Consider the following 27912-nt stretch of genomic DNA (forward strand, 5'->3'; position numbering starts at 1 on the left):
AACCTTTCCTCTGCCTCTTCCTACTTAAAGATTTGTTTTCCCTGAGCAAACTTCAGGGAAGATTTAAACCCAGACCCATGTTGGTGAACGGCATAAGAAAGGAATTCATAAAGGTTAGATTGTACTGACACACATGCTGGAAATAATAAAAAATAACACTGATATGCTCATGGTGATGCACCACTTACAGTCAATTCCAAATGGATTTTTTTGCGTGTAATAACACTGTTTTATTATTTAATAATTACAGTACATTTATTGCACAACATTTTTAGCATGCACAATGTACATCAAGCTTAACATTGCTTATTTTTCTCTATATGAAAAAAAAAATGCGACAAAGAAAAAGCGCCTCTATTTTTTCACATACAGCAATGCAAAGAAAAACACGAAGTAAAAAAAAATGATTTCCTATTTAGGGCTTTCTCAGACTATAGTGACATTTTCTTTAACTTTCACTTTAGTATTGTTCCCCATGCCCACACAAGAGATTTTTATTTAAGGATACATTTCCCTCATCTGCAACCATGATTATGTTTTATGAGCATTTCTAAAGGTTAACAAGCAACAAATCTGAAGCATTCTGACCAAAAAAATATGTATAAAGCATACAAGTGTTCTTCCGCGTTAAGAAGCTGACGACGATAAAAAATGAAGGCATGACCTGGAAACAAGAAGAAAGCCAAGAACGTCTGAGAGCTGTGCTGTAAGACAGATAACCTTGAAACTTTAGAGGGTATCCCATCATTCCCTCTTACATTAAAAGAAACAATAGGGTCATATGAAGGCCCTTGTCTAGCTCTCACAATCAGCGGTCGCGAAGGTTCACTCTAACAACGTTGCCACTTCCTCCTATTTAAACCTGAGTATTTTTTTCTCTAAACAGAACAGGAAGGGAATGGAGATTCCCACAGTCACATTGAGAAATGCAACTATCAAGCATAAATAAAAGCTTGTAAGTCAATGAACAGTGACAGACATAAATTTTACTTACAGCAAGCATTTAGTAAAGAGCAGTGAAAGTGTTCAGGAGAGAATGCATTTTTCCTACATACTAAATGCTGCTAGTATCTAGCATATACTTACCTATAAGTCCTTGAGATCTCAAAGACAGTACTATATATAGACACATAAATATTTCCTACGCTACTTAACCTACTGTAAAGTTCTGGGACTCGGAGTGCCCCCTTTGAAGTATGTCCCCTTCGCTTTGGTGCACCTAGGCAGTGTAAATTGCACGGTCATGCAACACTGTACCCAAATGAAATTTATATAACTTTTTTCACACAAATATAGCTTTCATTTGGAGGTATTTGATCACCCCTGGGTTTTTATTTTTTATTTTATAAGCAAAAAAAAAAGATGTAAAATTTAAAAAAAAAAACCCAACTTTTTTTTACATTCTGCAATAAAACATATCCTATAAAAAAACATTTAAAAAAAAAAAAAAAAGCAAATGTCTTCATACATTTAGGCCAAAATGTATTCTGCTACATGTCTTCGGGAAAAAAAAAACCTTGCATTGCAGGGAGAGAAAAAAAACAGCTACATCGCTGCTCCATGTACAGAGCTGTGTTGTTAGTAAACACGGGTTTCGGTACTGTGATTCACTAAGTCGATCAGCAGGTCCTTGCTGTAAACCATTGACTGGGACCTGCTGACCGACTTGTGCTAAACCGAATGACACACCCCCTACCCAGAAATGCCAGATCACGTACATGTACATGATCCGACACAGAGCAGCGACCCTGCCGCAGTATTTTTACATGGGACGATCAGCAAGCCGTTAACAAACTCAGTCACAAGTTGATTTTCTTAGTTGTTTTAAAGTGACACAAGGTGATAGGGAATCCTGAGACATATGAGACATCCAAAAGCAGTCCAACAGGGCTGGGCAACACAGCAAACAAAGAGTTAACAGGCCCACAAACACTAGATGAAAGAACTTTAGGTTGCTTGTGGCTCAAATAGCTGACTTTACAACCTTTTTTCCTTCAGGCCTGAACATCCTCTTGGTAAAACTTAGAAAATTTATAAGAAAACAACAAGGTGGCAGCCTTGCAAATCTGCAAAACAGAAGCTTGATTTTGAAAAGTCTGGAAGACACTCACTGATGGCAGTAATGTGGACATCCGAAGAAGTAAACAGAAGAAGAGAGAAGGATCATCGGGTGATCGTGGATTCAGGTAAGTAAAATGGGCATTTGGATAATTACATTTTTTTAAACCAGTGGTTAGAGGGAGGTTGCTAATATCCTCGATTTGGGCTTTAAGCCTGTAGGCTTGAACAATAAACTGCCTGAAACAACTAAAAATAGTGGTACAAGAGGCTGTTTTTGCCTATTAGGGACAATTCGGAATGAAGAAACAGGAGTTTCTCAGTCTGAAAGATGATGTAGCTGAGAGATAAACTCAAAAAGCTGGAATTACATCCTCATGTATAATACAACTGCTAAACCGAAGTTTAGGGGCAGTTTGGCATTTTTTCATCAGCCCTTGAACTCTCCTCTATGTTATCTTATGTGTAAATGCACACTCAGTAGCTAATAGTAGTTTAAAGGCAATAGAGGTTACAGGCCTGTAGTTTACTGGCAATTCAAACGCCAAATGCTTGAAGCCGCATGTAAGCGCGGTAAACGACGCTTATGCACGTTTGGGTTTATAAGCGTTTTTAAAGAAGAAAACACTTCTGATAATTTTTGAACATATAAAAATGTTGAAAAAACACAACATGCTGTTGCCTGCATCAATGGTTAAGTCCAGTAGCGACAAACACTGGTCCTTTCACACTATTGTCTACATCTTTGGAGCCTTAGCAACAGCAAGAGCATTTTCTCACACATGCTCATGGTGGGATTCATAGTGAAAACACAGAAGATAGCTATCTACAAGCACACTGCTCTCTCTGCTGCTGCTCTCTCGTCTCTGGCTGAAATAGTTATTAATTTTAATTGGCTTTCATGCATTGTGGGCATTTGTCAGAGTCTCCTGAGGTATCTTTAAAAAATGCTTCTTACCTCAAATGCTCATAACTGCCGCTAAACTCACATAAACTCGGTAAGTAAAAGCTGTAAAACAGATGTTTTTCACAGTCAGTTTCCAGCTGTCAAGTTTACATTGTTCAGAAGAGGTTTTCAACTGCCCTGTGTACATGAGCCCTAAGGATGTTCTGGAGCAAAAGAGAGGTGAAAATACAGTGTCCTGGTTAAGGTTAAAGAAACTACCTTAGGGAGAAAAGGGTCTTTGGGTCTCAAGACAAACTTGTCTCTGTGTAAAGCTAGAAAAGGTTCTTTGTAAGAGAAGGCTGCTAACTCAGAAAGCCGCCTGTGACAGCAATAAGGAAGACCACCTTGTGAGTGAGATTAGACAGATGAATATCCATTAGAGGTTCAAAGGTTTTGAAGAGCCAACAGAAGCAGATTGAGATCCCAGAGTGTTACAGACAGACATACAGGTTTGTGAAAGAAAATAGGTGCGCAGTCCTGAAGTGATGAGAAGTGAAGTGAAAGCAGCACTGAAATTTAAATTAAACGTGAGAGGATGGCAATAGAGAAAACATTAGCAAAGTGCGCTAACAAATAATGAACCAAGTGTTCAAAGGTACATGGATGGTAACCGGATTTAAAAAATCATATGCATTCAGTCCAAAACAAAAGTGCAAAAACTGTGAAAAAGTCTTTCTTTTCAAATTGGAGTGAAGGTAAGGGAGTGTTGGGAGGTGGGTGGGGCCTCGTCCCAAAAAATGATCCAAAGTGATTCTCAGTGGCCTGATATACACATGTGGACACCCAGTGTTAGGAGTGGACTCTTACCACAATGTGGAGAGATGTGAGCATGTACTTGGTTGTGTCTAGAAGTCCCCAACTGCTCAAGCTGGCAGGGATGGCTCTCGGAATGGACCGGAACAATCAACTGCTTCCGAAGTGGGGAGGGATCTGTAGGCTTCCAAGCAGGGGGAGATGCCAAGAACATTCCGGACGAACAAACAGCAAATACAGGGCGGTCGCGGGTGTCTGCAGTACAAACCGGGACCTATGACAGCACGGCTGGCTCCCCCCGACGCGTTTCCACTAACAAGTCGGCTTCTGGGATTGGAGCTACAGCCGCGCTGTCCACATCTCTCATTTAAGTGTTGGCAAGTGGAGACTTCCGGTGCGGACTCGGCGGGGACTCGGAAGTGCAATGACGCACTTCCGGTTGCGGAGTTGGCCAATCATAGCATATTCCTCCGAAGACCCGGACGTGCAATGACGCACTTCCGGTTCCGGAGTCGACCTATCATGATCGTAATACTTCAAAGACCCGGAAATGTTACGATATCTTTCCGGATTCTTGTTGGGCCAATTACAGCGGATGTCAACAAAGCAATTGATAGGTGGTACTAAAGTGTCCAGAAAAGGAAACGTACTTTACCTAACAATGCATGGACTAGTGGTGCAATGTAAGAAGGCAGGCAGTGTGGCCATGTTTACCTTTCTTAACGGCTAAGAAGAGAATCATTTGATTAAAAGGCAAAAAATATGGTTAAAAAATGCTAATCTTCACGGTGAAAGAATTATCTATTGGTGAGAGTAAGCAATTTTGGAGGATAAATTATAAATGGCCACAATTTGGACTAAAAACTAAAAATCCAATAGGTGGACATATTTTAATCAATGTTAAAAAATGGATTTATTTTAAAATTGTTAAAAAACTTTTATGTGTAAAACAAAATTGTTGGTTAGGGTGGATCGCAATGGAAATCTCCATCCGCCAACTGGTATATTTAATCACAATGCATGTATAAAATACCAAATTTTCTATATATAAAAGTATAAAAGTTGTCTAAAAAATTTTTAAAAAAATTTTTAAAAAAATTATTAAACACCAAATTTAAAGTAGGAGAATAATAATGAAGGAGGAAAAGATTGGCTGAAAGAGAACAGACTATGAAAGAAAGTGTGTATCAATTGTAGGAAGGACTAGTCATTGTTTATATGGGCATTAATGTCCCACTCTACATTCATGCCCCAGGGCTGGTAACACTTTAATTCATGAATCCAAAACGTTTCGCGCCTGGAGATAGTCCTTTTCATATCACTCCCTCTCCAATGGGGGGAGTAGCCTTCAATCACGACGGCTTTCAGTTGTGCATAGTTTTGATTATGACATCTGTCGTGATGGGCTGAAAGGCTGTGTCCAGGGAATCCAATTTGTATGTTGGTAAGATGCTCCCCAATTCTTATACTAGGGGTTCTAATCGTTCTTCCAACATACTGCAACCCACATCCACAAGTAAGGAGATATATAGCTCCCCTACTTTGGCATGTAACAAAGTTTTGGATATCGTACTTTTTCTTGGTTACTGTAGAGTTGAAGGTTTTAGTTCTCTGTGTTTTTAACTCTTTACATACCCGGCATTTTTTACAAGGAAAAAAGCCTTTCATATTAGAAAACATTCTAGGGATGGCAGGCTTCTCAACTGGAGTAGGAGCAATCAGGTCTTTCAAATTCCTGGTTCTCTTATATATGATGGGGGGTCTTTCGGGAAGATTTGGTCCTAGGATTCTATCTCCCTTAAGTATATGCCAATACTTCCGGAAAGTCTTGTTAACCCATCTGTATCCAGTGGAGAAGGAGGTAACAAAGGCATATTCGAATTTAGAAAAGGCGCCAGTTTGTTTAGGTTTAGGGACCACTAGTTCTCTTTGTGGTACATCTTTAACTTGGAGGATGCTTTGTTCCAAAGCTTCTTTTTTGAAACCTTTTTCCAGGAATCTATCCTTCAATATGTCGCTCTGAACCTTGAAGTCGTGAGAGTCCGTACAATTACGGCGGATCCTCCTAAACTGACTGGTGGGGACCGAAGATAGCCAATTTGGGTGGTGGCAGCTATCAAGGGGGATGAACCCGTTCTTATCCGTGGGTTTAAAAAATGTCCTAGTGCCAAACTTACATCCTATCCTATAGATGGTGAGGTCTAGGAAGTTGATGGAAACCTCACTGAACTGGTAGGTGAGGCGAATGCCCCAATCGTTGCAGTTCAGTCGTTCCATAAAGAGTTTGAGGGAAGGGGTGTCACCCTTCCACAGCAGTAGGACATCATCTATATATCTCCTCCATAGGAAGATGTTAGGCTCACGGTTATCATAGATGTTACGGTCCTCCCATAGTGCCATAAACAAATTTGCAAGGCTGGGAGCAAATTTTGCTCCCATCGCCACTCCAGTCTGTTGCAAATAGAAATTCCCACCGTAATAGAAATAATTGTGCTCCATTCCGAACTGTAAAAGCTCCAGAATGAACACTTTTTGTTTGAATGGAAGGTCAAAATGGTTGTCAAGGAAGGTGCTGACAGCTTCATATCCCATTTGGTGAGGTATGATGGTGTACAGGGATGAAACATCCGCTGTAACCATCAATACCTCACCATCTGTCTCCAGGTTGGTGAGTTCCTGGATGCACTGGGAGGTGTCTTTTAAAAATGCGGGGGTTTGCTGCACAAGAGGCTGGAGGAAATGATCCACATATTTACCTATACGTGAGGTGACTGAATCTATCCCACTTATTATTGGTCTACCTGGGGGCTTTATTAAGCTTTTGTGGACCTTGGGTAGATAATAAATGAGTGGGATTCTGGGGGCTAAAGGAACTAAATGTTCTTTTTCTTTTTCATTGAGGATGCCCTCTTCATAACCTCTCAAAATTAAACGTTCAAGCTTCCTCTTGTATAGGTAAGTAGGATCATTTGGGAGGATCCGGTAAGTCTCACCATCAGACAATAAACGGTCCATCTCCTCCACATAATCATCTTTTTTCAGCAGCACAACCCCACCTCCCTTGTCAGCTGGGCTAACTATGGTTTAACTATGAGACACACAAAAAAGCAAGGAGGTAAATCAATCCTATTTACAGAAGATCCAGTCAACCTGGAAGGGCCCAAAAGGAGTCTGCCTGAAGTCTGATGAGGTCTGAGTACCACATCTGCCTGGGCCAAGTCGATGCAATAACTACTCTTATGCCTTTCACTTAGATCCTGCAGAAGCAGAAACTGCAGACAAAGGTGTAGATCAGGCTGACTTGATTACAAAGAGTCACTAGAGCATTCATAGCTATGGCTAGAGGAACTATGGACCTAAAAAAAAAAAACTTGCTATGTTTGCTGCTGAATGTGGAAGCCAAGATGTTCATATCTGGTGTACCCCACCTGCGACAGAGGTCCTAAAACATTTCTAGAAGAGACCATACTCTTGCGCTCAAACCTATGGTAGTCTGATTTTTCCATGCCTGGAATGTGCATGTTGTACAGGGCTATAACACGAAGTTCCTCCCAATTCTGAATCTGGTTGGCTTCTACACATAGAATAAGGAAGCTAGAGGAATTTCTTTTATATTTTGCTGTTTTAGGGAAAACAAAGGATTTTCTTACAAGTGCTACAAAAGGTGTGATGATTTGTGAATAAATGTCCATGTCAGGAATGGTACATTAAAATAAGTTAAAAACCTGAATAAGGGAACATAAAATGACATGCAGGGAAATACTGTAATAAGCACTAATAATGAGTTTGCTCAACACTCAATAAGGAGTTTCACAACAAGAATGGGTCACATTTAGCCAGCTTACTTAATTTTTGTCTTTCTATGTATGTACCATCGTACTTGCATGAGGATGCAAAGACTCTTATCTGCATGTAGCCTGAATATTCCACCCGACTGTGAATTTTCCCTGTGGTACTGTGGTGTACAGCCTACATTGGCCCTACTGTGTAAAAACCATTGTAAACACCACAAGACTGTATGCAAACTCACTGCATAGCATATTCCCATGGGCAATATGTTTAAAAGGGATAAAAATAAAACCTATGTGGCTCATGGCTAAATTTAAAAAAAGCCATAAATAATAAGAAAAGAGCTTTTAAAAAATATATAAAATCTAAGGAACACTATCATTGTTTAAATATTACAAAGAATATACCAGAATAAGTGAAAAGGAAATCAAGGATGCAAAAAAAGGAGCATGGATGAGCTCATGTCCATAATGGGGATGGTGTTGACACAACCCCAAATCATCCACAATGGCTCAAAAGTGATATGGTCCAGAAATATTTAGAATAAAGGTGGATTAAGCACCTGGACCAGATGGCATCCGACCACGGATCCTAAAAAAAATTAAGCTCAGTCATTTCAAAGCCATTGTTTCTAAATCTAATTAGGACTCTTTAATGAATGGAATAGTATCACTGAATTGGCGTAGGGCAAATGTGGTGCCTATATTTAAAAAGGGATCAAAGACTTTACCAAGTAACTATAGATCTTTTAATTTAACTTCTATAGTTGGGAAGATGCTGGAGAGTCTAATAAAAGCCCACATATATGAGTTCTTGCTGGGAAAAATAGAATTTTTGTAAAATCTTACCGTAAAATTCTTTTCTCTGAGTCCTCTGACAGTCGCCGCCCATTCATACAGTCTTCACGATTGGGTATTGGCCTTCTCCGCAGGAGCAAGCTAGGCAGTAATTTTGTTAATACAACAAACATTAACATATAGTCACACCCACAGGGGGCCGTCCCTCTGGCCTACATCCTCCAGCCAGTACCACTCTAATCCAGTTATGTAGCAAGGAGTCCATGAAAAACCGTCAACCCCAAAGAGAGGGGAGGGGCAGCGACTGTCAGAGGACTCAAAGAAAATAATTTTACGGTAAGATTTTACAAAAATTCTATTTTCTCTTACGTCTTCTGACAGTCGCCGCCCATTCATACAGTCTTCACGATTGGGATGTCCCAAAGTAGTATAGATGTGAGGGGTGGGAAGACGCAACCTTAAAATAGGCAACGCAGCACCCAGGTCAGAGAAAAAACTGAACTGAACCAGTGGGATAAGTAAAGCTCAACAGGAGCTAACCCAGGAAAAAAATGAAATAAACCCCATGACTAAGAGACATTAAAAAAAAAGCATGTCTCTTTAAACCACTGCAGCGCTCAAAACCTTGCGGCCAAAAGAAGCATCCGAGGATGCCAACACATCAAGTTTGTAAAACTTAGAAAAGGTGTGTACAGATGACCAGGTTGCCGCATTGCACACCTGAGCCACCGACGCCTGGTGGCGAAAATCCCAAGACGCACTAACCGCTCTAGTAGAGTGCGCCTTAACAGGGAAGGGAGGAAACCGACCCTTAATCGAATGGGCCTGCACAATCGTCTGTCTGATTCATTTGGAAATGGTTGCCGCAGACGCCGCTGTACCCTTCCGAGGTCCTTCAGGAAGGACAAACAGACAATCCGACTTCCGGAAAGAGTCCGTGGCAAAAAAGGTAAACCTTGATCGCCACGTCCAAGGAATGCAAGGCAAATTCCTTCGGATGCTTAGGCTTTGCACAAAGCGAAGGCAACACAATATCCTTATTGAGGTGGATGGCTGAAATCATCTTAGGAAGAAAAGACTGGTTTGGTCGCAGGACCACTTTATCCCTATGAACAACCAGATAGGGAGAGCGGCAAGACAGAGCCGCCAACTCAGACACTCTGCAAGCAGATGTGATCGCCACTAGAAAGACAACTTTCTGTGACAACCCAGGCAGAGGGATCTCTCTGATGTTCTCAAAGGGAGGTCGTTGTAAAACGGACAGAACCAGATTCAGGTCCCAGGGAGGTAAGGGAGCCTTCCTCGGGGGAGCCAGATGACGCACCCATGAAATAAAGGTGCAAATCAAGGAATTGGACGCCAACGCGTGCTGAAAAATAATGGCCAAGGCCGACAATTTGCCTTTGATCGTGTTCAGCGCCAGGCGCTGATCCACCTTAGTCTGTAGGAAGGCCAAAGCCCTCGCCACTGAAAAGGAGCGGGGGTGAAGACCTTGTCACTCACACCAGGCAAAATATGCCCTCCAGGTGCGATGATAAATCTTCCCAGAGGATGCTTTTTTAGCTTTTAGCAAGGTAGGAATGGCAGCCGACAGGGTACCCCTGTCTCTCAAGACTTGGCTTTCAACAGACAAGCCGTCAAAGCCAGCGACTGTAAAGCAGGATGGAAGATCGGTCCCTGAGACAGACGATCATTTCTTAGTGGAAGCCACCAGGGAGGCTCGACAACCATCTGCATAATGTCCGCGTACCAAGACCGACGTGGCCAGTATGGAGCTACCTGAATCACCAGCATCCGTTCTGAGGCTAACCTGCGGAGGAACCTAGACAACATTTGAATCGGAGGAAAGGCATATAGCAGCCGATACCGATGCCACGGCACCACTAATGCGTACGAGGCGTCTGCCAGAGGATCCCGAGATCGAGCCACGAACCTTTCCACTTTTTTGTTGAGACGGGATGCGAACAGATCCACGTCCGGAGACCCCCACCGGATACACAGAAGGTGAAACACCTCCGGGTGTAAGGACCATTCCCCCTGGTCCAGGGTCTGGCGACTCAGATAGTCCGCCTGCCAGTTTTCCACACCTGGAATGTGGACGGCTGAAATCGCCGGAACATGCGATTCGGCCCAAGACAGAATCTCTCCTGGTGCCCCCATGATGATTGATGTAAGCCACCGATGTGGCGTTGTCCGTCTGCATTTGTAAAGGGCAGCCCTGAATCCGAGCCGGCCAGTAAGCACTTGACTTTTGTCAGAATCGGTGAGATCGGATCTTTTTTGGTGGCTCCAGTCACCGGTTCTGACACAAGGCAATTGCTTACCGGCCAGCTCGGATTCAGGGCTGCCCTGTACGAATGCAGACGGACAACGCCACAGCGGTGGCTTACATCAATCATCATGGGGGCACCAGGAGAGATTCTGTCTTGGGCCGAATCGCATGTTCCGGCGATTCTCTGCCCCTTAGCAGAGCCAACACAGGAGCCAAAACCTTGGTGAACACCCTTGGAGCCGAAGCGAGACCGAAGGGCAACGCCACGAACTGCTAATGCTCCTCTGCGATTGCGAAGCGGAGATACCGCTGATGACCCGCGTAAAAAGGGATGTGCAGATATGCATCTTTTAGGTCGATGGAGGCCATGAATTCCCCTGGACTCAGAGATGCCACCACCGACCGGATGGATTCCATCCGGAACTTCTGTACCCACATGAAGCGGTTCAGTAACTTTAGGTCCAAAATCGGATGCACCTTGCCCTCTTTTCTGGGCACTGATCAGATTGGAGTAAAACCCCCAAAACCTGTCCCGTGGAGGGACCGGCACGATGACCCTTTGGGCGAGAAGATCTTGAACCGCCCGTTGTAGATCCCGGAAACAATCAGGAGTCAGATGGAGATTTGTTGAAAAGAATCTGTCTGCGGGGCGAGATCGGAACTCGATCTTGTACCCTGAACGAATGAGCTCGCGAACCCACCTGTCCTGAATGTCGGACAGCCAGGGCTCGGGAAAACAACGCAGACGCCCCCCCCCACCCCTGATACGGGTGAGGGCGTCCCTTGAGGAAGGGGTGGACTGGGTTGCCTGCCCAGCTTGACCCGTTTTGGGCTTCCCCGCCCAAAATTTCTTGTGACCACCGGAGGCCTTGAAGGACTTACCCTTTTCCTGTGCCCCGAAGGCACAAAAGGACCCCCGGTTAGTCTTAAAGGAGGGACCCCGCTTAGTGTAGGGAGATTTACCTTTCAAGACTTGAGGCAAGAGAGTACTCTTAACCCCAGTAAGCCCCTTGATCAGCTCATCCAGAGAGTCACCAAAAAGACAATCCCCCCGCATAAGGGATCTCAGACACTGTATTCTTAGAATCGTGGTCGACCAGCTTTTCAGCCAAATAATGCGGCGGATTGCAATACCGACCACAGATAGATGTGCGACGAAAGCAGCCTCGTCTAAAGCCGCGTCACACAGGTACATCAAGGCCTGTGCCATTTGATCCAACATGTCCAGCCCAGCAGCAGAAACCGACTCTGCTACCAGAGTGCGCCTAAGCCCCTTGGCCCATTCTGCGATTGTCTGAGAGACCATCACTGAGGCGAACACCAGTTTCAGCAGGGAACCCGCCACCATATACATGTGGCGGGAAAGCGTTTCCACCCATCTATCCCCAGGGTCCTTAAACACCGGGGAGTCTTCCACGGGCATCAAGGTGGATTTATTCAGTCTGGAAACAGTGTGGTCCACTTTAGGAACCACAGTCCAGCGAGTATCAACCGAATCCGCAAAGGGATAACAGTACTTAAATCTCTTAGGTACTACCAGCGTCTGCTTAATGCGACGCCATTGGTCATTTACCGTTTCCTGAAACTCCTCGGGACAAAGAAAAACCTGACACGACTTCAGGGCCTTGCGGGTCCCGAAGGAAACCTCCTTACCTGCCATGGAGGGATCATCATCAAAATTTAAAGTCTCCTTAACGGAGCTAATAAGTGCGTCTACCGCAGCGCGGTCAGGTGCTATCCCAGAGGAAGAATCCTCCTCCTTCATATCCGACTGAGAAGACGGGGACCCCTCAAGGGGGACGTCGCCTGTGGCAACCAATTCAGACTCTGTGTCAGAAGACTGAGAGGGCAAAGGCCGTTTCTTTGTAACTCGGTCAGACATCAGCAGATCGACTTTTGATGCTAAAGTCGCAAGTGCAGCAGATAAAGAGGCTAAGGAAGTGGGATCAGGAGTATCTGAACCACCAACTAGGTCTGTGGGGAATTTGCTATCCTGGGACTCTATATTAGCAAAGTGCAAAAAAATGACACTGGCCCTTTAAAACGGCGGTTCCCGCGGACCCCTATCGCAAACTGCACTACAGGTGGAGACCCTTCCCTTAACTAAAGCTAAACTGACAAAAGAGTGCTAGCAGAAATATAGCCAGAGAAAACCAGTAAAATCCCCCCACAGTGTCCCTATACTTGCCACACTGCTTTTGAGAAGGCTGACTATAAAGAGGAAGTGACCTCACGCCTCTAGAGGCAAAAGCCAGCCCTGAGCCACAAAAAATGGTGCCTGATAGAGTCAAATGGAGAAAAAGCACTTAGAAAATGGCCACTGCTCAGACAGAACATCCGCCCACACTAAAGATGGCGCCAGCAATGATGATGGAAAATGGACGCTGCCCTCACTCTGAGGCCAAACAGCCAGACCTTAACCAAACATGGTGGCCATGAGAAAAAGCGCCAAACGCCGCAGAAAAAGCCTGCACTGGCCCCCACCGGGATCTGCACAGAGCACCCCGGGGAGCAGGAGCGCCCCAGCAGGGACAGGGAAGGTAATACACAGGGGGCCATCCCACGATAATCAGGGGGATATTACAGCAAACTTTGCCATCCCCAGAGTGGGCCCACTCAATACCCCCTCAAAAACCTGTTCCCAGGGACAGAGGGGTAGTAGTACTCACCATACCGCGAAAGTGGGCATCGCTCAGACACGGGAGACCTCCCACCTGGGTGGGGGTGCCGTTAGCCAGGAAGGATGCTAGCAACCCCGGGCGTTCAGACATTGAGACATCCCAGCAAAGATAGAAAAACTTTGCAGGCTCGTCCCTGCTTCTAGGGGCACTGTGAGGCCTGGGCATACCAAAAGCCTGCGACGCTCGATGGCAGACTGGGACTCCATAAGGTTTTATATTAACCAGTACGAGGCCCAGTTCTGCTGACGCTTGTAGTCCTCCAAATTCTGACTGAATAGAGTAGGTGAGAAAAAGCTATTCTTAAAAGAAAAAACAACACTTTTCAGAAATAAAACAAGAAAAAAAACTGAGACACTAGGTCCCAGCAGGGAAAACCTAGCCTACTCCTGATGCTAGGCAGCAAAGAACTGGATAAGAGTGGTACTGGCTGGGGATATAGACCAGAGGGACGGCTCCCTGTGGGTGGGTCTATATGTTAATGTTTGTTGTATTAACAAAATTACTGCCTAGCTTGCTCCTGCGGAGAAGGCCACTACCCAATCGTGAAGACTGTATGAATGGGCGACGACTGTCAGAGGACGCAAGAGAAAAATATTTTAAGCAACAGAAAGCATGTATTCATGAAAGGCCGAAGTTGTCAAACAAACCGGATTTCTTTTTATGAGGAGCTAAGTAAAGCCTTGGACAGAGGAATGGCTGTATATGTAGTATACTTGGATTTTGCAAAAGCGTTTGACACAGTTCCCCACACACGGCTAATGTGTAAGGTAAAGTCTACTGGTCTTTGCAGATGACACCAAGCTTTGCAGTGGAATAACTTCCTTACAGGATGTCTCCAACTTACAAGCTGACCTCAATGCACTATTTCATTGGGCAACTATGTGGCAAATGAGGGTTAAATGTTGATAAATGTAAAGTTATGCATTTGGGGCTAAGAATATGAATGCATCATACATACTAGGTGAAGTAGAACTAGGGGAATCCATAGCAGAGAAGGATCTGGGTTTTCTGGTGGATCCTAAGCTTAATACCGTAATAGCATGCAATCCCAAGCTGCTGTTTCCAAAGCAAACAAAGTCCTTTCTTGTATTAACAGAGGTATGGACTCCAGAGAGAGAGATATTATTTTGCCCCTGTACAAATCATTAGTAAGACCTCATCTGGAATATGCAGTTCAGTTTTGGGCACCAGTTCTTAAAAGAAGACCAAACTGATAAGAATTTATTCTCTCTTAAAAAGAAGAGGAGATTAAGGAAGGATATGATCAACATGTATAAATACATAAGGAGTCCATATAGTGAACTTGGTGTTGAGTTATTCACTTTAAGGTCAACACAGAGGACAAGTGGGCACTCTTTACGTCTAGCGGAAAACAGATTTTGTCTCCAAATACGGAAAGGTTTCTTCACTGTAAGAGCTGTGAAAAAGTGGAATAGACTCCCTCCAGAGGTGGTTCTGGCTAGCTCACTAGATTGCTTTAAAAAAGGCATGGATTCTTTCCTAGGTGTACATAATATAAATGGGTACTTAACATTTTTTTTTTTGGTAAAGTTGATCCAGGGAATATCTGATTGCCTCTCGGGGGATCAGGGGGGAATTTTTTCCCCCCTGCTGTAGCAAATTGGATCATGCTTTGCTGGGGGGGGTTTTATTGCCTTCCTCTGGATCAACTGCGGGTTCTGGCTAGATCACTAAATTGCTTTAAAAAAGGCCTGGATTCTTTCCTGGGTGTACATAATAGAAATGGGTAGTAATATTTATAGGTAAATCCAGGGAATATCCGAAAACCTCTCAGGGGAATCAGGAAGGAATTTTTTCCCCTGTTGTAGCAAATTGGATCATGCTTTGCTGGGGTTTTTTTCGTCTCCTCTCTATCAACTGCGGGTATAGGATTGTGTATATGGGATTGTATGGTTGGGTTTTCTTTACTGTTTTTTTGTTTTTTATTGGTTTAGCCGGATGGACTTGTTTCTTTTTTCAACCTGACTAACCATGTAACTATTTAGGAGATGTACAGCCAAACGAGCTTTGGCTGTACATCTCCTTTAAGGTTATCACAGAGTACAAGTGGGCACTCTTTACATATAGAGGAAAAAGAGATTTCAACTCCATATACAAAAAGGTTTTTCTTTATCGTACATCCCGGGACACAGAGCCATATTCATTACATATGGGTTATAGGCCACTTTCAGGTGAATGGACACTGGCAACCAATCAGACGGAAATCCCCCTATATAACGCCTCCTAAACAGGAAGTACCTCCGTTTTTTCTCCAATGTCTTAAGGGTGATGGTCACGGTGGAGAAGCTCTCCACATTTTATGTTTTTTCTAAAGAAGAAAAAAGAAGATTATGCTACATACCCCAATCAAAGATCGCTGAATCTAAGGGGTTAGCAATTGGATCCATCCAAAAAAGTAAATGACTAAAAAGATGGCACCTGAGCCTCGGGAAAGCAGATACAAGGTTTTGCCTGTAACATTGTCCTTTTTAGGCACTAGACCCTGGGATCCGGACCCTTGGTAAAACCAATCCCAAAGGCACTCTGGCAGGGTCCTCTACGGGTCCAAGAGAATGGCCCCTATAAAACAAGGGGAACTAGTCCTTGAAGGTTGGCATGTGACAGTAACTCACCATGACGGATGAAGATTGAATTCCTGCTACAAAACAGAATCCTGCGGCGGGACTGGTAAGTCCACTTTAAGGCTGCATTCACACTTGAGCGTAGCGTTTTCGCGCGTTTTTTTTACCGCGATTTTTTCAGGCGTTTTTGGAGGCAGGCATTGACGTCTATCAAAAACGCTGATAATCAGCCCAAAAAGAAGCTCATGTACTTTTTTCAGCTACAGGCGTTTTGCAAAACGCTCAGATGTGAACAGGGGCCGTTTAAATGAATGGGGTTTTACTTGTTGGGCGTTTTGGAACTTTTTTTGAGCGTTTTTGGAGCTGAAAAACGCTCAAAAATACCCAGGTGTGAATGGAGCCTAAATATATTTTTATGCACTGTTCCCTTTAAGATAGCAGATATTGAGTGTCATGTTAGTCTCTACAACAGACAATAGGTGTATTAGCTATGTCAAAGCACACCTTGTTTGTTTAAACATTTTCTTTGCTCCCTGTGCAAAACAGTAGGTGTATCAGCGATGTTAAAGCACACCTTGTTTGTTTAAACATAATGTTTTCACCGTGTAATGTCTCAGCTGTGACAAAGCACGTTTGGTTGCTGCTCTCACCCCATGTTGTTTGGTGTGTAGTTTTTTGCCTTGGCGCGAAAGTGCCTGCGCATCCGTCTCCTCGGAAGCCCTGGATCAAGCAGCGCCTTCAGTGGCATTTTTTGTGGCAAAGGATTGTCTGCACACAGGCGAATATTCGCCATTTAAAAACAAGCGTACGCTTGGAGCAGGAGCATATCATGAAGCAATTGGCATGCACATGGATGCCACGTAGCACACCGCACATGCGCTGTATATCTGCAAACGGCGTGATTTTAAAAGGAGATACTTCCAACGCACAAGCCTCTGTCAGAAGGCTGGAGGGGACACAGAGCAGCAGCAGCTGGGTTGCGTGAGTCACAGGTTCTGTATCTTTTGGATAATCAGTGCTTTGTGTAATAAGTTGTATAGCTTGGCACAAGCCTTGAGTACACTAAAGTTAGTACCTCATGTTTATCTTGCCTAAGAACAATGTCCTCCCGAAAGAGGAGTGAGGGAGGGGGCACAGCTGGAAGAGGCACTATGGTGCCGCCATCAGACCTTGAAGGTCTTAGCCATGCTTCCTCGGTGTCTACTCCCCCTAAAGGGCCAGAGCCAACTAGCCAATCTGAGTCATTACGGGTGTCAGGCATAGTAGCTACTCCTAGTAATTCTGTCGCAACCTACGTCACTAAGAACGATTTGGCATCGGCGTTAGCCGTCCTTGAGGGTAAAATTGCTGGCATGATTGTAGCATCGCAAGGAGGGAGGATAGATCCCCTCACCTTAGCCCCCCCCTGAGTCAGTGTAGGATTGGGCAGAGGATGTGGTAGAAGTAGCTGTAAATGACCCTAAAGAAGGTCAAGCTGAGGTTTCCACTTCTGGGGAGTCAAAATCTGAGGAATCATACTCTGCCTTTCAATCCCAAAAATTATTAATTCAGTCTCTATGAAATGGCCCGGTTTGGATACAGATTACCTCCCTTAAAGATGTCTGAAGTCTCTTTTTCCTCTCTAGGCTCCTGGCGCCCTCCTCATAGTCCTCAGGCGTTTTTCTTACAACTGCTCTTGGAGCAGGTAATGTATGCGGATTGGGATCATCCTGATAGGATTTTTATTCCTCCTGAAAGGTTTTTACTATTGTATCCTATGGAGGAAAAAAATTCACAAGAAAATGGAGTATACCTAGTGTTGGAATCTTTACTAAAAGCCTCCTTTGCTGTTGCAGGGTCTGCAAAACAACCAGCAGTAGCAGCTATAGGAGTTTGTCAGTCTTTAAAAGACCGTATTAAGCGAGTGTCCAGGACAGTTCCTACTCAAGGAGAGTCTGTGGAAGATTTGGCAGATCTACCTCACACTTTATGTTTTGCAGTGGATGCTCTTAAAGACTCCATATAGCAAATTTACGGTTTGCTCTTTTGACAGAGCATATGCGCAGAATCCTATGGCTAAAAAGCTGGTCTGCGGAATTACTGTGTAAAAAGTTGCTGGCTGGCTGGCTTTCCCTTTCATGGAGAATGCCTATTTGGTGATGATCTGGATAAATATATAGAGATTTCGCGAACCTAAAATTTGCCGTTCGCAAACCTTTGCAAATGTTCGCGAACGGGCGAACCGCCATAGACTTCAATAGGCAGGCGAATTTTAAAACCCACAGGGACTCTTTCTGGCCACAATAGTGATGGAAAAGTTGTTTCAAGGGGACTAACACCTGGACTGTGGCATGCCGGAGGGGGATCCATGGCAAAACTCCCATGGAAAATTACGTAGTTGACGCAGAGTCGGGTTTTAATCCATAAAGGGCATAAATCACCTAACATTCCTAAATTGTTTGGAATAACATGCTTTAAAACGTCCAGTGTGTGTATACGATCAGGTATGATGTTGTATCAATCAGGTAGTATAAGGGTTATGCCCGCTTCACAGTGACAGACCAAACTCTGAGAGACCAAACTCCCCGTTTAACGCACCGCAAACAGTCCATTTGCAGTGGGTACAGTACAGTCAGTGGACCTGACACTCACTGGCAGGCAACTATAAAAAAAATGGATTTTTGTAAAATCTTACCGTAAAATCCTTTTCTCTTAGCTCATTGACAGACGTAGTCCTCGGTGATACACCACCTTCGGGTTATGTTGCCTCCACAGGAGCAGGACTAGACAGGAAATTAAAAAGCTCTGGCCACACCCCAGGGGCAGTCCCAGAGGGTATATCCTCTCTCTCTCTGCCTCAGCAAATCAGTTATGTGAAAAAGCAGTCTTTAGAGATTTTAACCCAACTCAAAAAAACAGAGGGGCGGGGACTACGTCTGTCAATGAGCTAAGAGAAAAGGATTTTACGGTAATATTTTACAAAAATCCATTTTTCTCTAGCGCTCATTGACAGACGTAGTCCTCGGTGATACACCACCTTCGGGACGTCCCAGAGCAGTATCACAACTGAGGGGTGGGAAAATGGAAATCAAATCCCAATCTAGAAGGCCCAACCGGTGCCAACTAGAAGTTTACAATGCTCATCCTTAATGATGAGACTCAACAAAAAAAGAGAAAACAATTTTTTTTTTTTTTTTTTTCAAACAGAAAAAAACCCTCGAGGTAGACCACCGGTCTCCTCAAATTGCGGCCTGCAAAACCTTGCGGCCAAATGAGGCATCCGCCGATGCCGTCACATCAATTTTATAGAATTTTGTAAAGGTATGTACTGACGACCAGGTGGCCGCCTTACATACCTGGACCACTGACGCCTGATGGCGAAAGGCCCAGGAAGTACTGAGCGCTCGAGTGGAGTGCGCCCTAACAGGGAACGGAGGACTCTGACCCTTAATAGAATAAGCCTGTACCACCGTTTGTCTAATCCATTTGGCAATGGTCGCGGCAGATGCAGGCAAACCCTTTCTGGGGCCATCCGTGATCACAAAAAGTGAATCCGTCTTACGGAATGATTCCGTAGCTTTCAGGTATACCCTGATTGCCCGAACCACATCTAAGGAATGCAACGCATGTTCCCGATGATGCTTGGGCTGAGGACACAAGGAAGGTAGTACAATATCTTCATTCAGATGAAAATCTGAAACCACCTTGGGAAGAAAAGATGGCTTAGGATGAAGTACTACCTTATCCCTATGAATCACTAGGTATGGGGACTGGCATGATAATGCAGCCAGTTCTGACACCCTGCGAGCAGAAGTAATAGCCACCAAGAAGGCCACCTTCTGGGATAAAGTAAGCAAGGGAATCTCCCTGATGTTTTCAAAGGGAGGTTTCTGTAGAACCGACAAAACCAAATTAAGATCCCAAGGCGGTAAGGGCGCGCGGACTGGAGGAGCCAGGTGCCGCACCCCCTGGATGAAATTCCGCACCAAGGATTTGGTAGCTAAAGGCTTCTGAAAGAAGATTGCTAATGCTGAAACTTGACCCTTGATGGTGCTCAAGGCTAGCTTCTGCTCAACCCCCTGTTGCAAAAAGGCCAATATTCGAGACACCGAATAGGTACGTGGAGGAAATCCTAAAGATTCGCACCACGCAATATAAGTTTTCCATGTGTGATAATAGACTTTGCTGGAAGTCGCTTTCCTTGCTTTAATAAGGGTAGGAATGACTGAAGCTGACAAACCTCTGTCCTTCAGTACTTGGGTCTCAATGGCCAGGCCATTAAACCCAGCGACTGTAAAGCATGATGGTAAATTGGTCCTTGAGACCACAGACACTCCCTGAGACGAAGTTCCCACGGAACGTCTACGACTAACATGTCCAAGTCGGCCAGGCCGGCTTGAGGAGGCCAGCCTAGAATTTCTAGGACCACTGGCGCTGATTGGATCTGAACCAGGCGTCCCTAGAGGTATCTGGCCCCGACCATCCGAGAAAGTCTGGTCGTTTTCTGTTCCCACACATTTATCAGATACCTGATAGTTATCAGGAAAGGTGATCTTTTCTGGTTGAACCTCAGGGACCGAAGTCACCCGACTAGAGGCTACTTGGCCTATCTGGTCAACCAGATCCGATTCCTGTGAGGTATCGGGACTAATCTTAGGAAAAGGTAAAGGAAAAGATCTATTCAGGGAACGGTAATTACCGCTTCCTGTAGTACTTAAATGTTGGAAGGGAAGAATCGCACCGGTAGTAGTGGTTGATGCTCGATCTAATGTCCTGAATACCGGTGAAAACGTCCCCCCACCCTGAAACCGGGTGGGGGCGCACCTTCAGGCTGTGTACTCCTTTGCTTCGGGTTTGGCTGGGTTGGTCCTTTGCTTGTCCGACCAGCCCTTCTTGAACCCTCCTGGAGGAGTCTTGCCTTTCCCGCTAGTACCAGCCGAGCGCCCTTTATGGGCGGTAAAGAAAGGTCCTCGCTTGTTGCGAGGTCCCTTAGCTTTAGCAGCCTGTGGCAAAAAAGTGCTCTTGCCCCCAGTGGCATCCTTAATGATTTCATCTAGGTTGGCCCCAAATAGACGATTCCCCTGAAAGGGGAGATTTGTCAAGGTCTTCTTGGAACCTAGGTCAGCTGACCAGCATTTTAACCACAGCACACGTCTGAGGATCACCGCTGTCTTAGATGCATGCCCTAATAAGGGAGTAGTGTCCAAGGCTGCGTCACAGATAAACTGTAGCCCTTGTATAATCTGTTCCATCAAATCAGATGTCTCCTGGGGAATATCTTTTCCCCTAAGATCTTGGCGTACCATTTTCGCCCATTCCGTAAGTGTCTGGGAAACTAGACCAATAACAATTACTGGTCTAAAAGCTGACCCTATCAGAGAGAAGATGGTGCGGGACTCTGCTTCCATCTTTCGATCCACCGGATCCTTAAAGGACGAAGTGTCCTCCACTGGAATAACCGTGGCTTTATTCAGCCTGGAAATAGGCGGATCCACGACTGGTGGTACCGTCCATTTCTTAATGATGGATTCCTCAAACGGATAGCGTCTAGCAATACGCTTGGAAATAGTAAAGGTACGTTTAGAATGCTCCCATTCTCCTTTAATCTGATTACCGAAACATTTAGGTACAGGAAAAGCCTTCATCGTCTTGATGGGCTTATTAGTACCAAAAGGAATCTCTGTTTCAGTTGCCTCTGCCGGTAAAGCCTCAAGTTTTAAGGTTTCCTGCACTGCCACAACTAGTGCGTCCACCAATGCTTCTTCCTGAATAATAGCAGGAGAAGAAGCGTCCTCCTCACTGTCTGAGGGGGCTTTACCTGGGATAACAGCCCTTGCAGAGGAACCTGCAACTGCCGTGACCACCTCTGAATCTGAGTCAGAGGTGTCAGATGGTATAGGGGTAGGCGGGGGTCGCTTCCTTGATCCCCGTCCCTGACAGGCCGCCTCTACCCGAGCCACCATAGACTCCAAAATTGCTGTAAATGACTCTATACTCTGTGCACCGGCGGGTCCCGTGGCCCCCTCGAGGGAAACAGGTGGGGGAATATGTGTGGCAGGGTCCATGATAACTCCAGTTACTTCCTGGATAATATAATTCAAAAATAAAACTTTTCTTTTTTTTTTTTTTTTTTTTTCGACTCCCAGCGCCACAAAAGCCCCTTAGTGTTACCTGCTAGGGATCCCTATCGATCGAGAGAGAGAGAGATAGACCCCCAGGCTCACCACTTGATGCTCAGAGTTTAACTGCAACAGGTTACAGCGCTGTCTTAACAAACAGGAAGTCTTTTGGCTGGCTGCCCAGGAAGAAAGGAGGCGGCTCGGCCCCTCTGTACGCCTTCCGGCGCCTCCCCCAAGCTCCACGAGGTGTTTGGATCACCTCAAACATGGCCGCCCCCATGCTGGAGACACGAGGCTACGCCAAAATGGCGGCTCGTGCGATCCAGCAAAAAAAAAAAAATGGCGGCGGCCCGTACTGAATAGCGGTGTGCTGCAGGGCACACAACACTCTCACTGCATGGGGATATGGCGTGGTTGGCGGTACCGGCCCTGGCGGACCGCATGGCCGTTCAGGAGGCCTGCTAATAGCTGGAGATCTGATTAGGAAGGCAGTCTACATGTCCGTGGCTTCTGACTGGTAGGTAGCTTATTCTTAACCCATAAGATTCCCAGAATGCCACAGATTACATCTTTAAAACATGTATACAATTAGATTGTTAGCTCCCAAACCAAGCCTCCTGGCTTTTTGCACACATAAAATCACACTCAAAGTAGGAGGATCTGTGTCATGTTGTAGGATAGAAAGGGACTCTATCTTACCATACAGAGAGGGGCCCGCGTTCACCACAAAACCCGTCAGGGGGAAAAGGGGGAACATACTACTCACCATACCGGAACCAGGCGGGCACCAACTCCTGACAGTACCCCTCTCCACCGGGGCGGGAGGGCTGTCGACCGATACGGACGCCGTGACTCATGGTCTTTGGCGTTTCAGCGAGACGTTTAACTCGCGTGGACAGTCCTTTAATGGGACTTTGTCGCGGCCGACCCAGCGCGGAGCTATGGCCTGCACGCGCTCGTAGGCTGAACTGGGGTGACCACCGGATCTCAACATCCAGCCCGTCGCCCAGTTCAGCTTTCTTGCTTGAAGATCTCACAGGAACACTGGAGAAAAAAGCTGTCTAAAAAAATCCTTTAAGAAAAAATTCTTGCCAGGACCTAAGATCCCAGCAAGGTGTCTAGGTCCTTACTCCTAACTAGACAGAAAATAACTGATTTGCTGAGGCAGAGAGAGAGAGGATATACCCTCTGGGACTGCCCCTGGGGTGTGGCCAGAGCTTTTTAATTTCCTGTCTAGTCCTGCTCCTGTGGAGGCAACATAACCCGAAGGTGGTGTATCACCGAGGACTACGTCTGTCAATGAGCGCTAGAGAAATATATATTTTTTTAATTTGCAAGGTGCTGTGCCACCGTATATATATGAGTGGTGGGCACTGCAGTGGGCACAGAACACTCTGTGGACCTGACACCCACTGGCAGGCCAGGCAACTGTAATTATAAAAAATATATTTTTTTTAATTTGTAAGGTGCTGTGCCACCGTATATATGAGTGGTGGGCACTGCAGTGGGCACAGTACACTCTGTGGACCTTACACTCACTGGCAGGTCAGGCAACTGCAATTATAAAAAATATATTTTTTTTTAATTTGCAAGGTGCTGTGCCACCGTATAAATCAGTGGTGGGCACTGCAGTGGGCACAGTACACTCTGTGGACCTGACACTCACTGGCAGCCGGCAGGCAACTGCAATTATGACAGAGGAAAAAAAATTATTTTTTAAACTGCAGGGTACTGTGCCACCCGATATGAGTGTGGTGTGCACACAGTACAGTCTGTGGTCTCTCACACACGGCGGGCAGGCAACTGCACAATATATATACATATATATATATATATATATATATATAAATTGACTGAAATACCAGCCCTAAAAAGGGATTTTTGGGGTGCTGTCAGGATGCTGTCCTTACAGCAGGAGTGGACCGAAAACACTATCTAAAAACTGTCCCTATTAACAGCAGCAGCACTCTCCCTGCTCTCACTAACACTGCTTCAGAATGATCTAAGATGGATGCTGCCCTTGCTTTTTTATAGGAGTTGGGAGGGTGTGGGAGGGAGGGTATGCTGATTGGCTGGAATGTGTCTGCTGACTGTGAGGTACAGGGTACAGGCAGCTATGTAGACCTTTTGTGGTCTGATGGCGGTCTTGATGGTATCCCCCTCCCCTCAGGTGCATTTCTATAGGACATCCCATATGTACAATAAATGTGCAATAAAGAAATATGGATTTTTTTCTACAGCTTACCTGTAAAATCCATTTCTTGGAGTACATCACGGGGCACAGAGGTCTCTCCCCTCTCATATGGGGTATTTATTGCTTGCTACAAAACTACAAGTACTTCCTGTATGGGACGGGTTATATTGGGGGACTTTCTGTCAGATTGGTTGCCAGTGTCCATTCACCTGAAGGTGGCCTATAACCCATATGTCATGAATATAGCTCTGTGCCCCGTGATGTACTCCAAGAAATTGATTTTACAGGTAAGCTGTAGAAAGAAAAAATTTCACAGTAAGAGCTGTGAAAATGTGGAATAGACTTCTTAATTTCCTCAAGAATCCAGGCCTTTTTTAAAGCAATCTACTGAGCTGGTTCTGGCCAGCTCAGTAGATTGCTTTAAAAAAGGCCTGGATTCTTTCCTATATGTACATAATAAAACTGGGTACTAACATTTATAGCTAAAGTTGATCCAGGCAATATCCGATTGCCTCTCGGGGGATCAGGAAGGACTTTTTTTCACCTGCTGTAGCAAATTAGATCATGCTTTGCTTGTTTTTTTTCCCCTTACTCCGAATCAACTGTGGGTATAGGATTGTGTATATGCAATTGTATGATTTATTCATTTTTCTCTTAGATGGACTTTTTTCAAACTGACTAACTGACTAAGTTTCTTCATGGGCACTGACCATATGAATGGTTTAATGTTTTCATCAAGTGCTGCAAAAGAATGTCAAGTATATAAAACAAACACGGTAAAATAAATAAGCAAGGAAGTAAAACTGAGAATGACATTATAATTTGCATATGTAAAACTGAACCTTATAGCTATTGTAAATGTATACAAAACTAAATAAAATCTACTTTTTAGTGCACATATTATAATCCCATCTCATTGATATGCTTTAAATCCTAAAAAAAAGCTCCAAATACTAAAGAAGGCAGCAATTTCCCAATTCATACTCCCACCTGCTTGCTTACCTGGTATTCGGATAAATGACCAACCATGCCAGGGTTTAAAGGCCAGCAGACCACCTAGGCTTTCTGGGAAAAACTGTAAATCCCTCAATGGCAAATTCACATGTAGTTCTGGAGCTCCAAATAGAAAACATTGCCTGGCTTCAGGGCTTCCTCCTTTCTTGAGTATCTGTTTTTCATATTCTGCACTTCGGTCATTGCAATAAGATTCTATGGGGAAAGCTGTAACCTAAAACAAGAAATGCAGGAAAGTGTAAGACAATCAAAGTCAGGCATATGTGTCACTGACAGTAGCAGCATTGTGACATCTACCAATGATGTTAACTTGTAGCAACACCAAAAAACGTTGGAGTAGGACAAGACCCAGAAGCATGCAATAAGATTTTAGCAACTGTGGGGGAACAGCCCAAATGGGGGTCACCGTTCCTGGGAAAAAGGTAAGTCTGGCAGCAAAAAGTTATTTTAAGCTGTTTTGCAGACAGCTCTTTATTTTCAAAAGATTGCAATAAAAAATACAAAACAAAATAGAAAATAAATCCTTGCCGTCTGGCTCTAACTACACACACAGATTTTCCTATCTAACAGGTGGTGGGCTTCTCCCAGCCACCTCACAAAACAAATTAATGCAAACCTTTTTCACCAAATCCAGTTCGTAGCAGCAGTGTGGTCTGAGTCCCAGGGCAGAGCAACATTATGCTCCAGCATTTCCCTTTTTATACTCTCATAGCCAATTAATTAATTAACAATCCAGGTGAGACACAAAACCCGAGCAGGACTGCTCAGACCCAAAGTCCCCTCGAAAACATGGTCTGGGTTCCACTTGTCCTGTACATAGGACAGAAAAAAGGGGAAATATTATGCCCCTCAATGACTTCTCCTTTCCTTATGTCACATCCCCCCCCCCCCCCTGCTCAAGCCACCGTGGCTGACCATCTGTCATGGAGAGGCAATGGACACACGAGAGGGCATCTACATTAGTCTGAAGCTTCCCCGCTCTGTGTTCCACTGTATATGTGAACGCTTGTAAAGCCAGAAACCACCTTGTAACTCAGTTGTTTTTTGTTTCCTTTTTTTTCACACATCCACTTGAGGGGGCTATAGTCAGTGACCAGTTTGAATGGTCTACGCAACAGGTAATACCTGAGGGCGTCCAGGGCCCACTTCATAGCCAAACATTCTTTCTCAACAATGGCATAATTTTTGTCATGCTTGTTAAGCTTTCTGCTGAGAGAGACCACTGGGTGCTCCTCCCCCTCTCTGATTTGGGACAGTACAGCGCCCAGACCCACATCAGAGGCACCTGTCTGTACCACAAACTCTTTCGTGAAATCTGGGGTCACAAGCACCAGTTGAGCACACAAAGCTTATTTCAACCGCTTAAATGCTTCATCAGCCTCAGATGACTGACCCTCTACCCTTTGTCAAATCGGTCAGTGGAGCTGCAATGGTGGCAAAATTGGGGATGAAGTGCCGATAGTAGCCTATGATCCCAAGAAATGCTCTCACTTTTTTTTATTTAAGGGGTAGGGGCCATTTTTGAATCGCCTCAATCTTTTTGGTCTGAGGCTTAACTAAATCCCGACCAATAATATAACCTAAATATTTTGCTTCCTCCAACCCCATGGCACATTTCTTTGGGTTGGCTGTGAGTCCCCGCCTTCCTAAGAGAGTTTACTACTTCTTGCACCCTTGACAAATGAGACTGCCAGTCTGGGCTGTGTATGACTACATCGTCCAAATGGGCAGCTGCATATTGTCGATGTGGTTTCAGTGTTCTATCCATCATTCTTTGGAAAGAGGCAGGGGCACCATGCAAACTAAACGGCATCCTCCTATACTGCCAGTGCCCCTCAGGAGTGGAAAAAGGGGTTTGCTTTTTCACACTGTCTGTCAGGGGTATCTGCCAGTATCCCTTTTGGAGAGGTTGGGACAACCAGCAGGGCTTCTCTGTCTTTCCAGAGTTTTAAGAGGTTGATACGATAAATGTGCTCAGGTTTTCTTTTCCCCGGCTGGTGAACTCTATAGTTTACTTCCCCTGTTTTTTCAATTACTTCATAGGGACCTTGCCAATTTGCCAAGGACTAGGACTCTATCCCCGGGGTTAAAGCTATGTATTTTGGCACCCCGATTATTAACCCTCCTCTGTGATTCCTAATGGACAACAGGTTTGGCAGTGGCATGCAATGCCAAGCCGCTGCAAGCAAAGCCAACAGAACACTGTCATGTATAAAAAAGGGGATTCACTCCATAAATAAAGAGATTATTCTCCCACTTTACAAGACTCTAGTCCGGCCACATCTTGAATATGCCTTCCAGTTCTGGGCATCGGTCCTCAGAAAGGATGTGCTAGAACTGGAGTGAGTACAGAGAAGGGCAACAAAGATAATTAGGGGAATGGAGGACCTCAGCTATCCAGGTGAGACACAAAACCCGAGCTGGACTACTCAGGCCCAAAGTCCCCTTGAAAACCTGGTCTGGATTCCACTAGTCCTGTACATAGGACAGAAAGCGAGGGGAAATATATCGCCGCTCGATGACTTCTCCTTTCCCTATGTCACACAACGCAGATCAATGCACTTTTGAAAATATGTAAATATAAGGCCAAATGGTAGCATTTCACAAAGTTCATAGAGGTTTGGTGGCAAAAAAATAACTAGGAAATAAAAATAGACGTGTAAAAGTACCTAATGGTCTACACACGACTTTCAAAAGTAGACCTAGGATCACATGCTGCATCCTCCCT

The 27912-nt window shown here is 44.8% G+C and overlaps 1 protein-coding gene across 2 annotated transcripts in view; it reads right to left on the minus strand.

The window, feature by feature from the left end:
* INO80 (INO80 complex ATPase subunit) overlaps window positions 1-27912 on the minus strand; it is a 362932-nt gene that overhangs the window by 65601 nt on the left and 269419 nt on the right. For both annotated transcript variants that reach the window (XM_082275733.1, XM_082275734.1), the window contains one exon: window positions 25173-25398. In XM_082275733.1, coding sequence (XP_082131859.1) covers window positions 25173-25398 — 226 coding nt within the window. The remainder of the gene's footprint in view (window positions 1-25172; window positions 25399-27912) is intronic.

The sequence above is a fragment of the Pelophylax lessonae genome (genome assembly GCF_965119305.1).
Source record: "Pelophylax lessonae genome assembly, chromosome: 13".
Classification (NCBI taxonomy): Eukaryota; Metazoa; Chordata; class Amphibia; order Anura; family Ranidae; genus Pelophylax; species Pelophylax lessonae.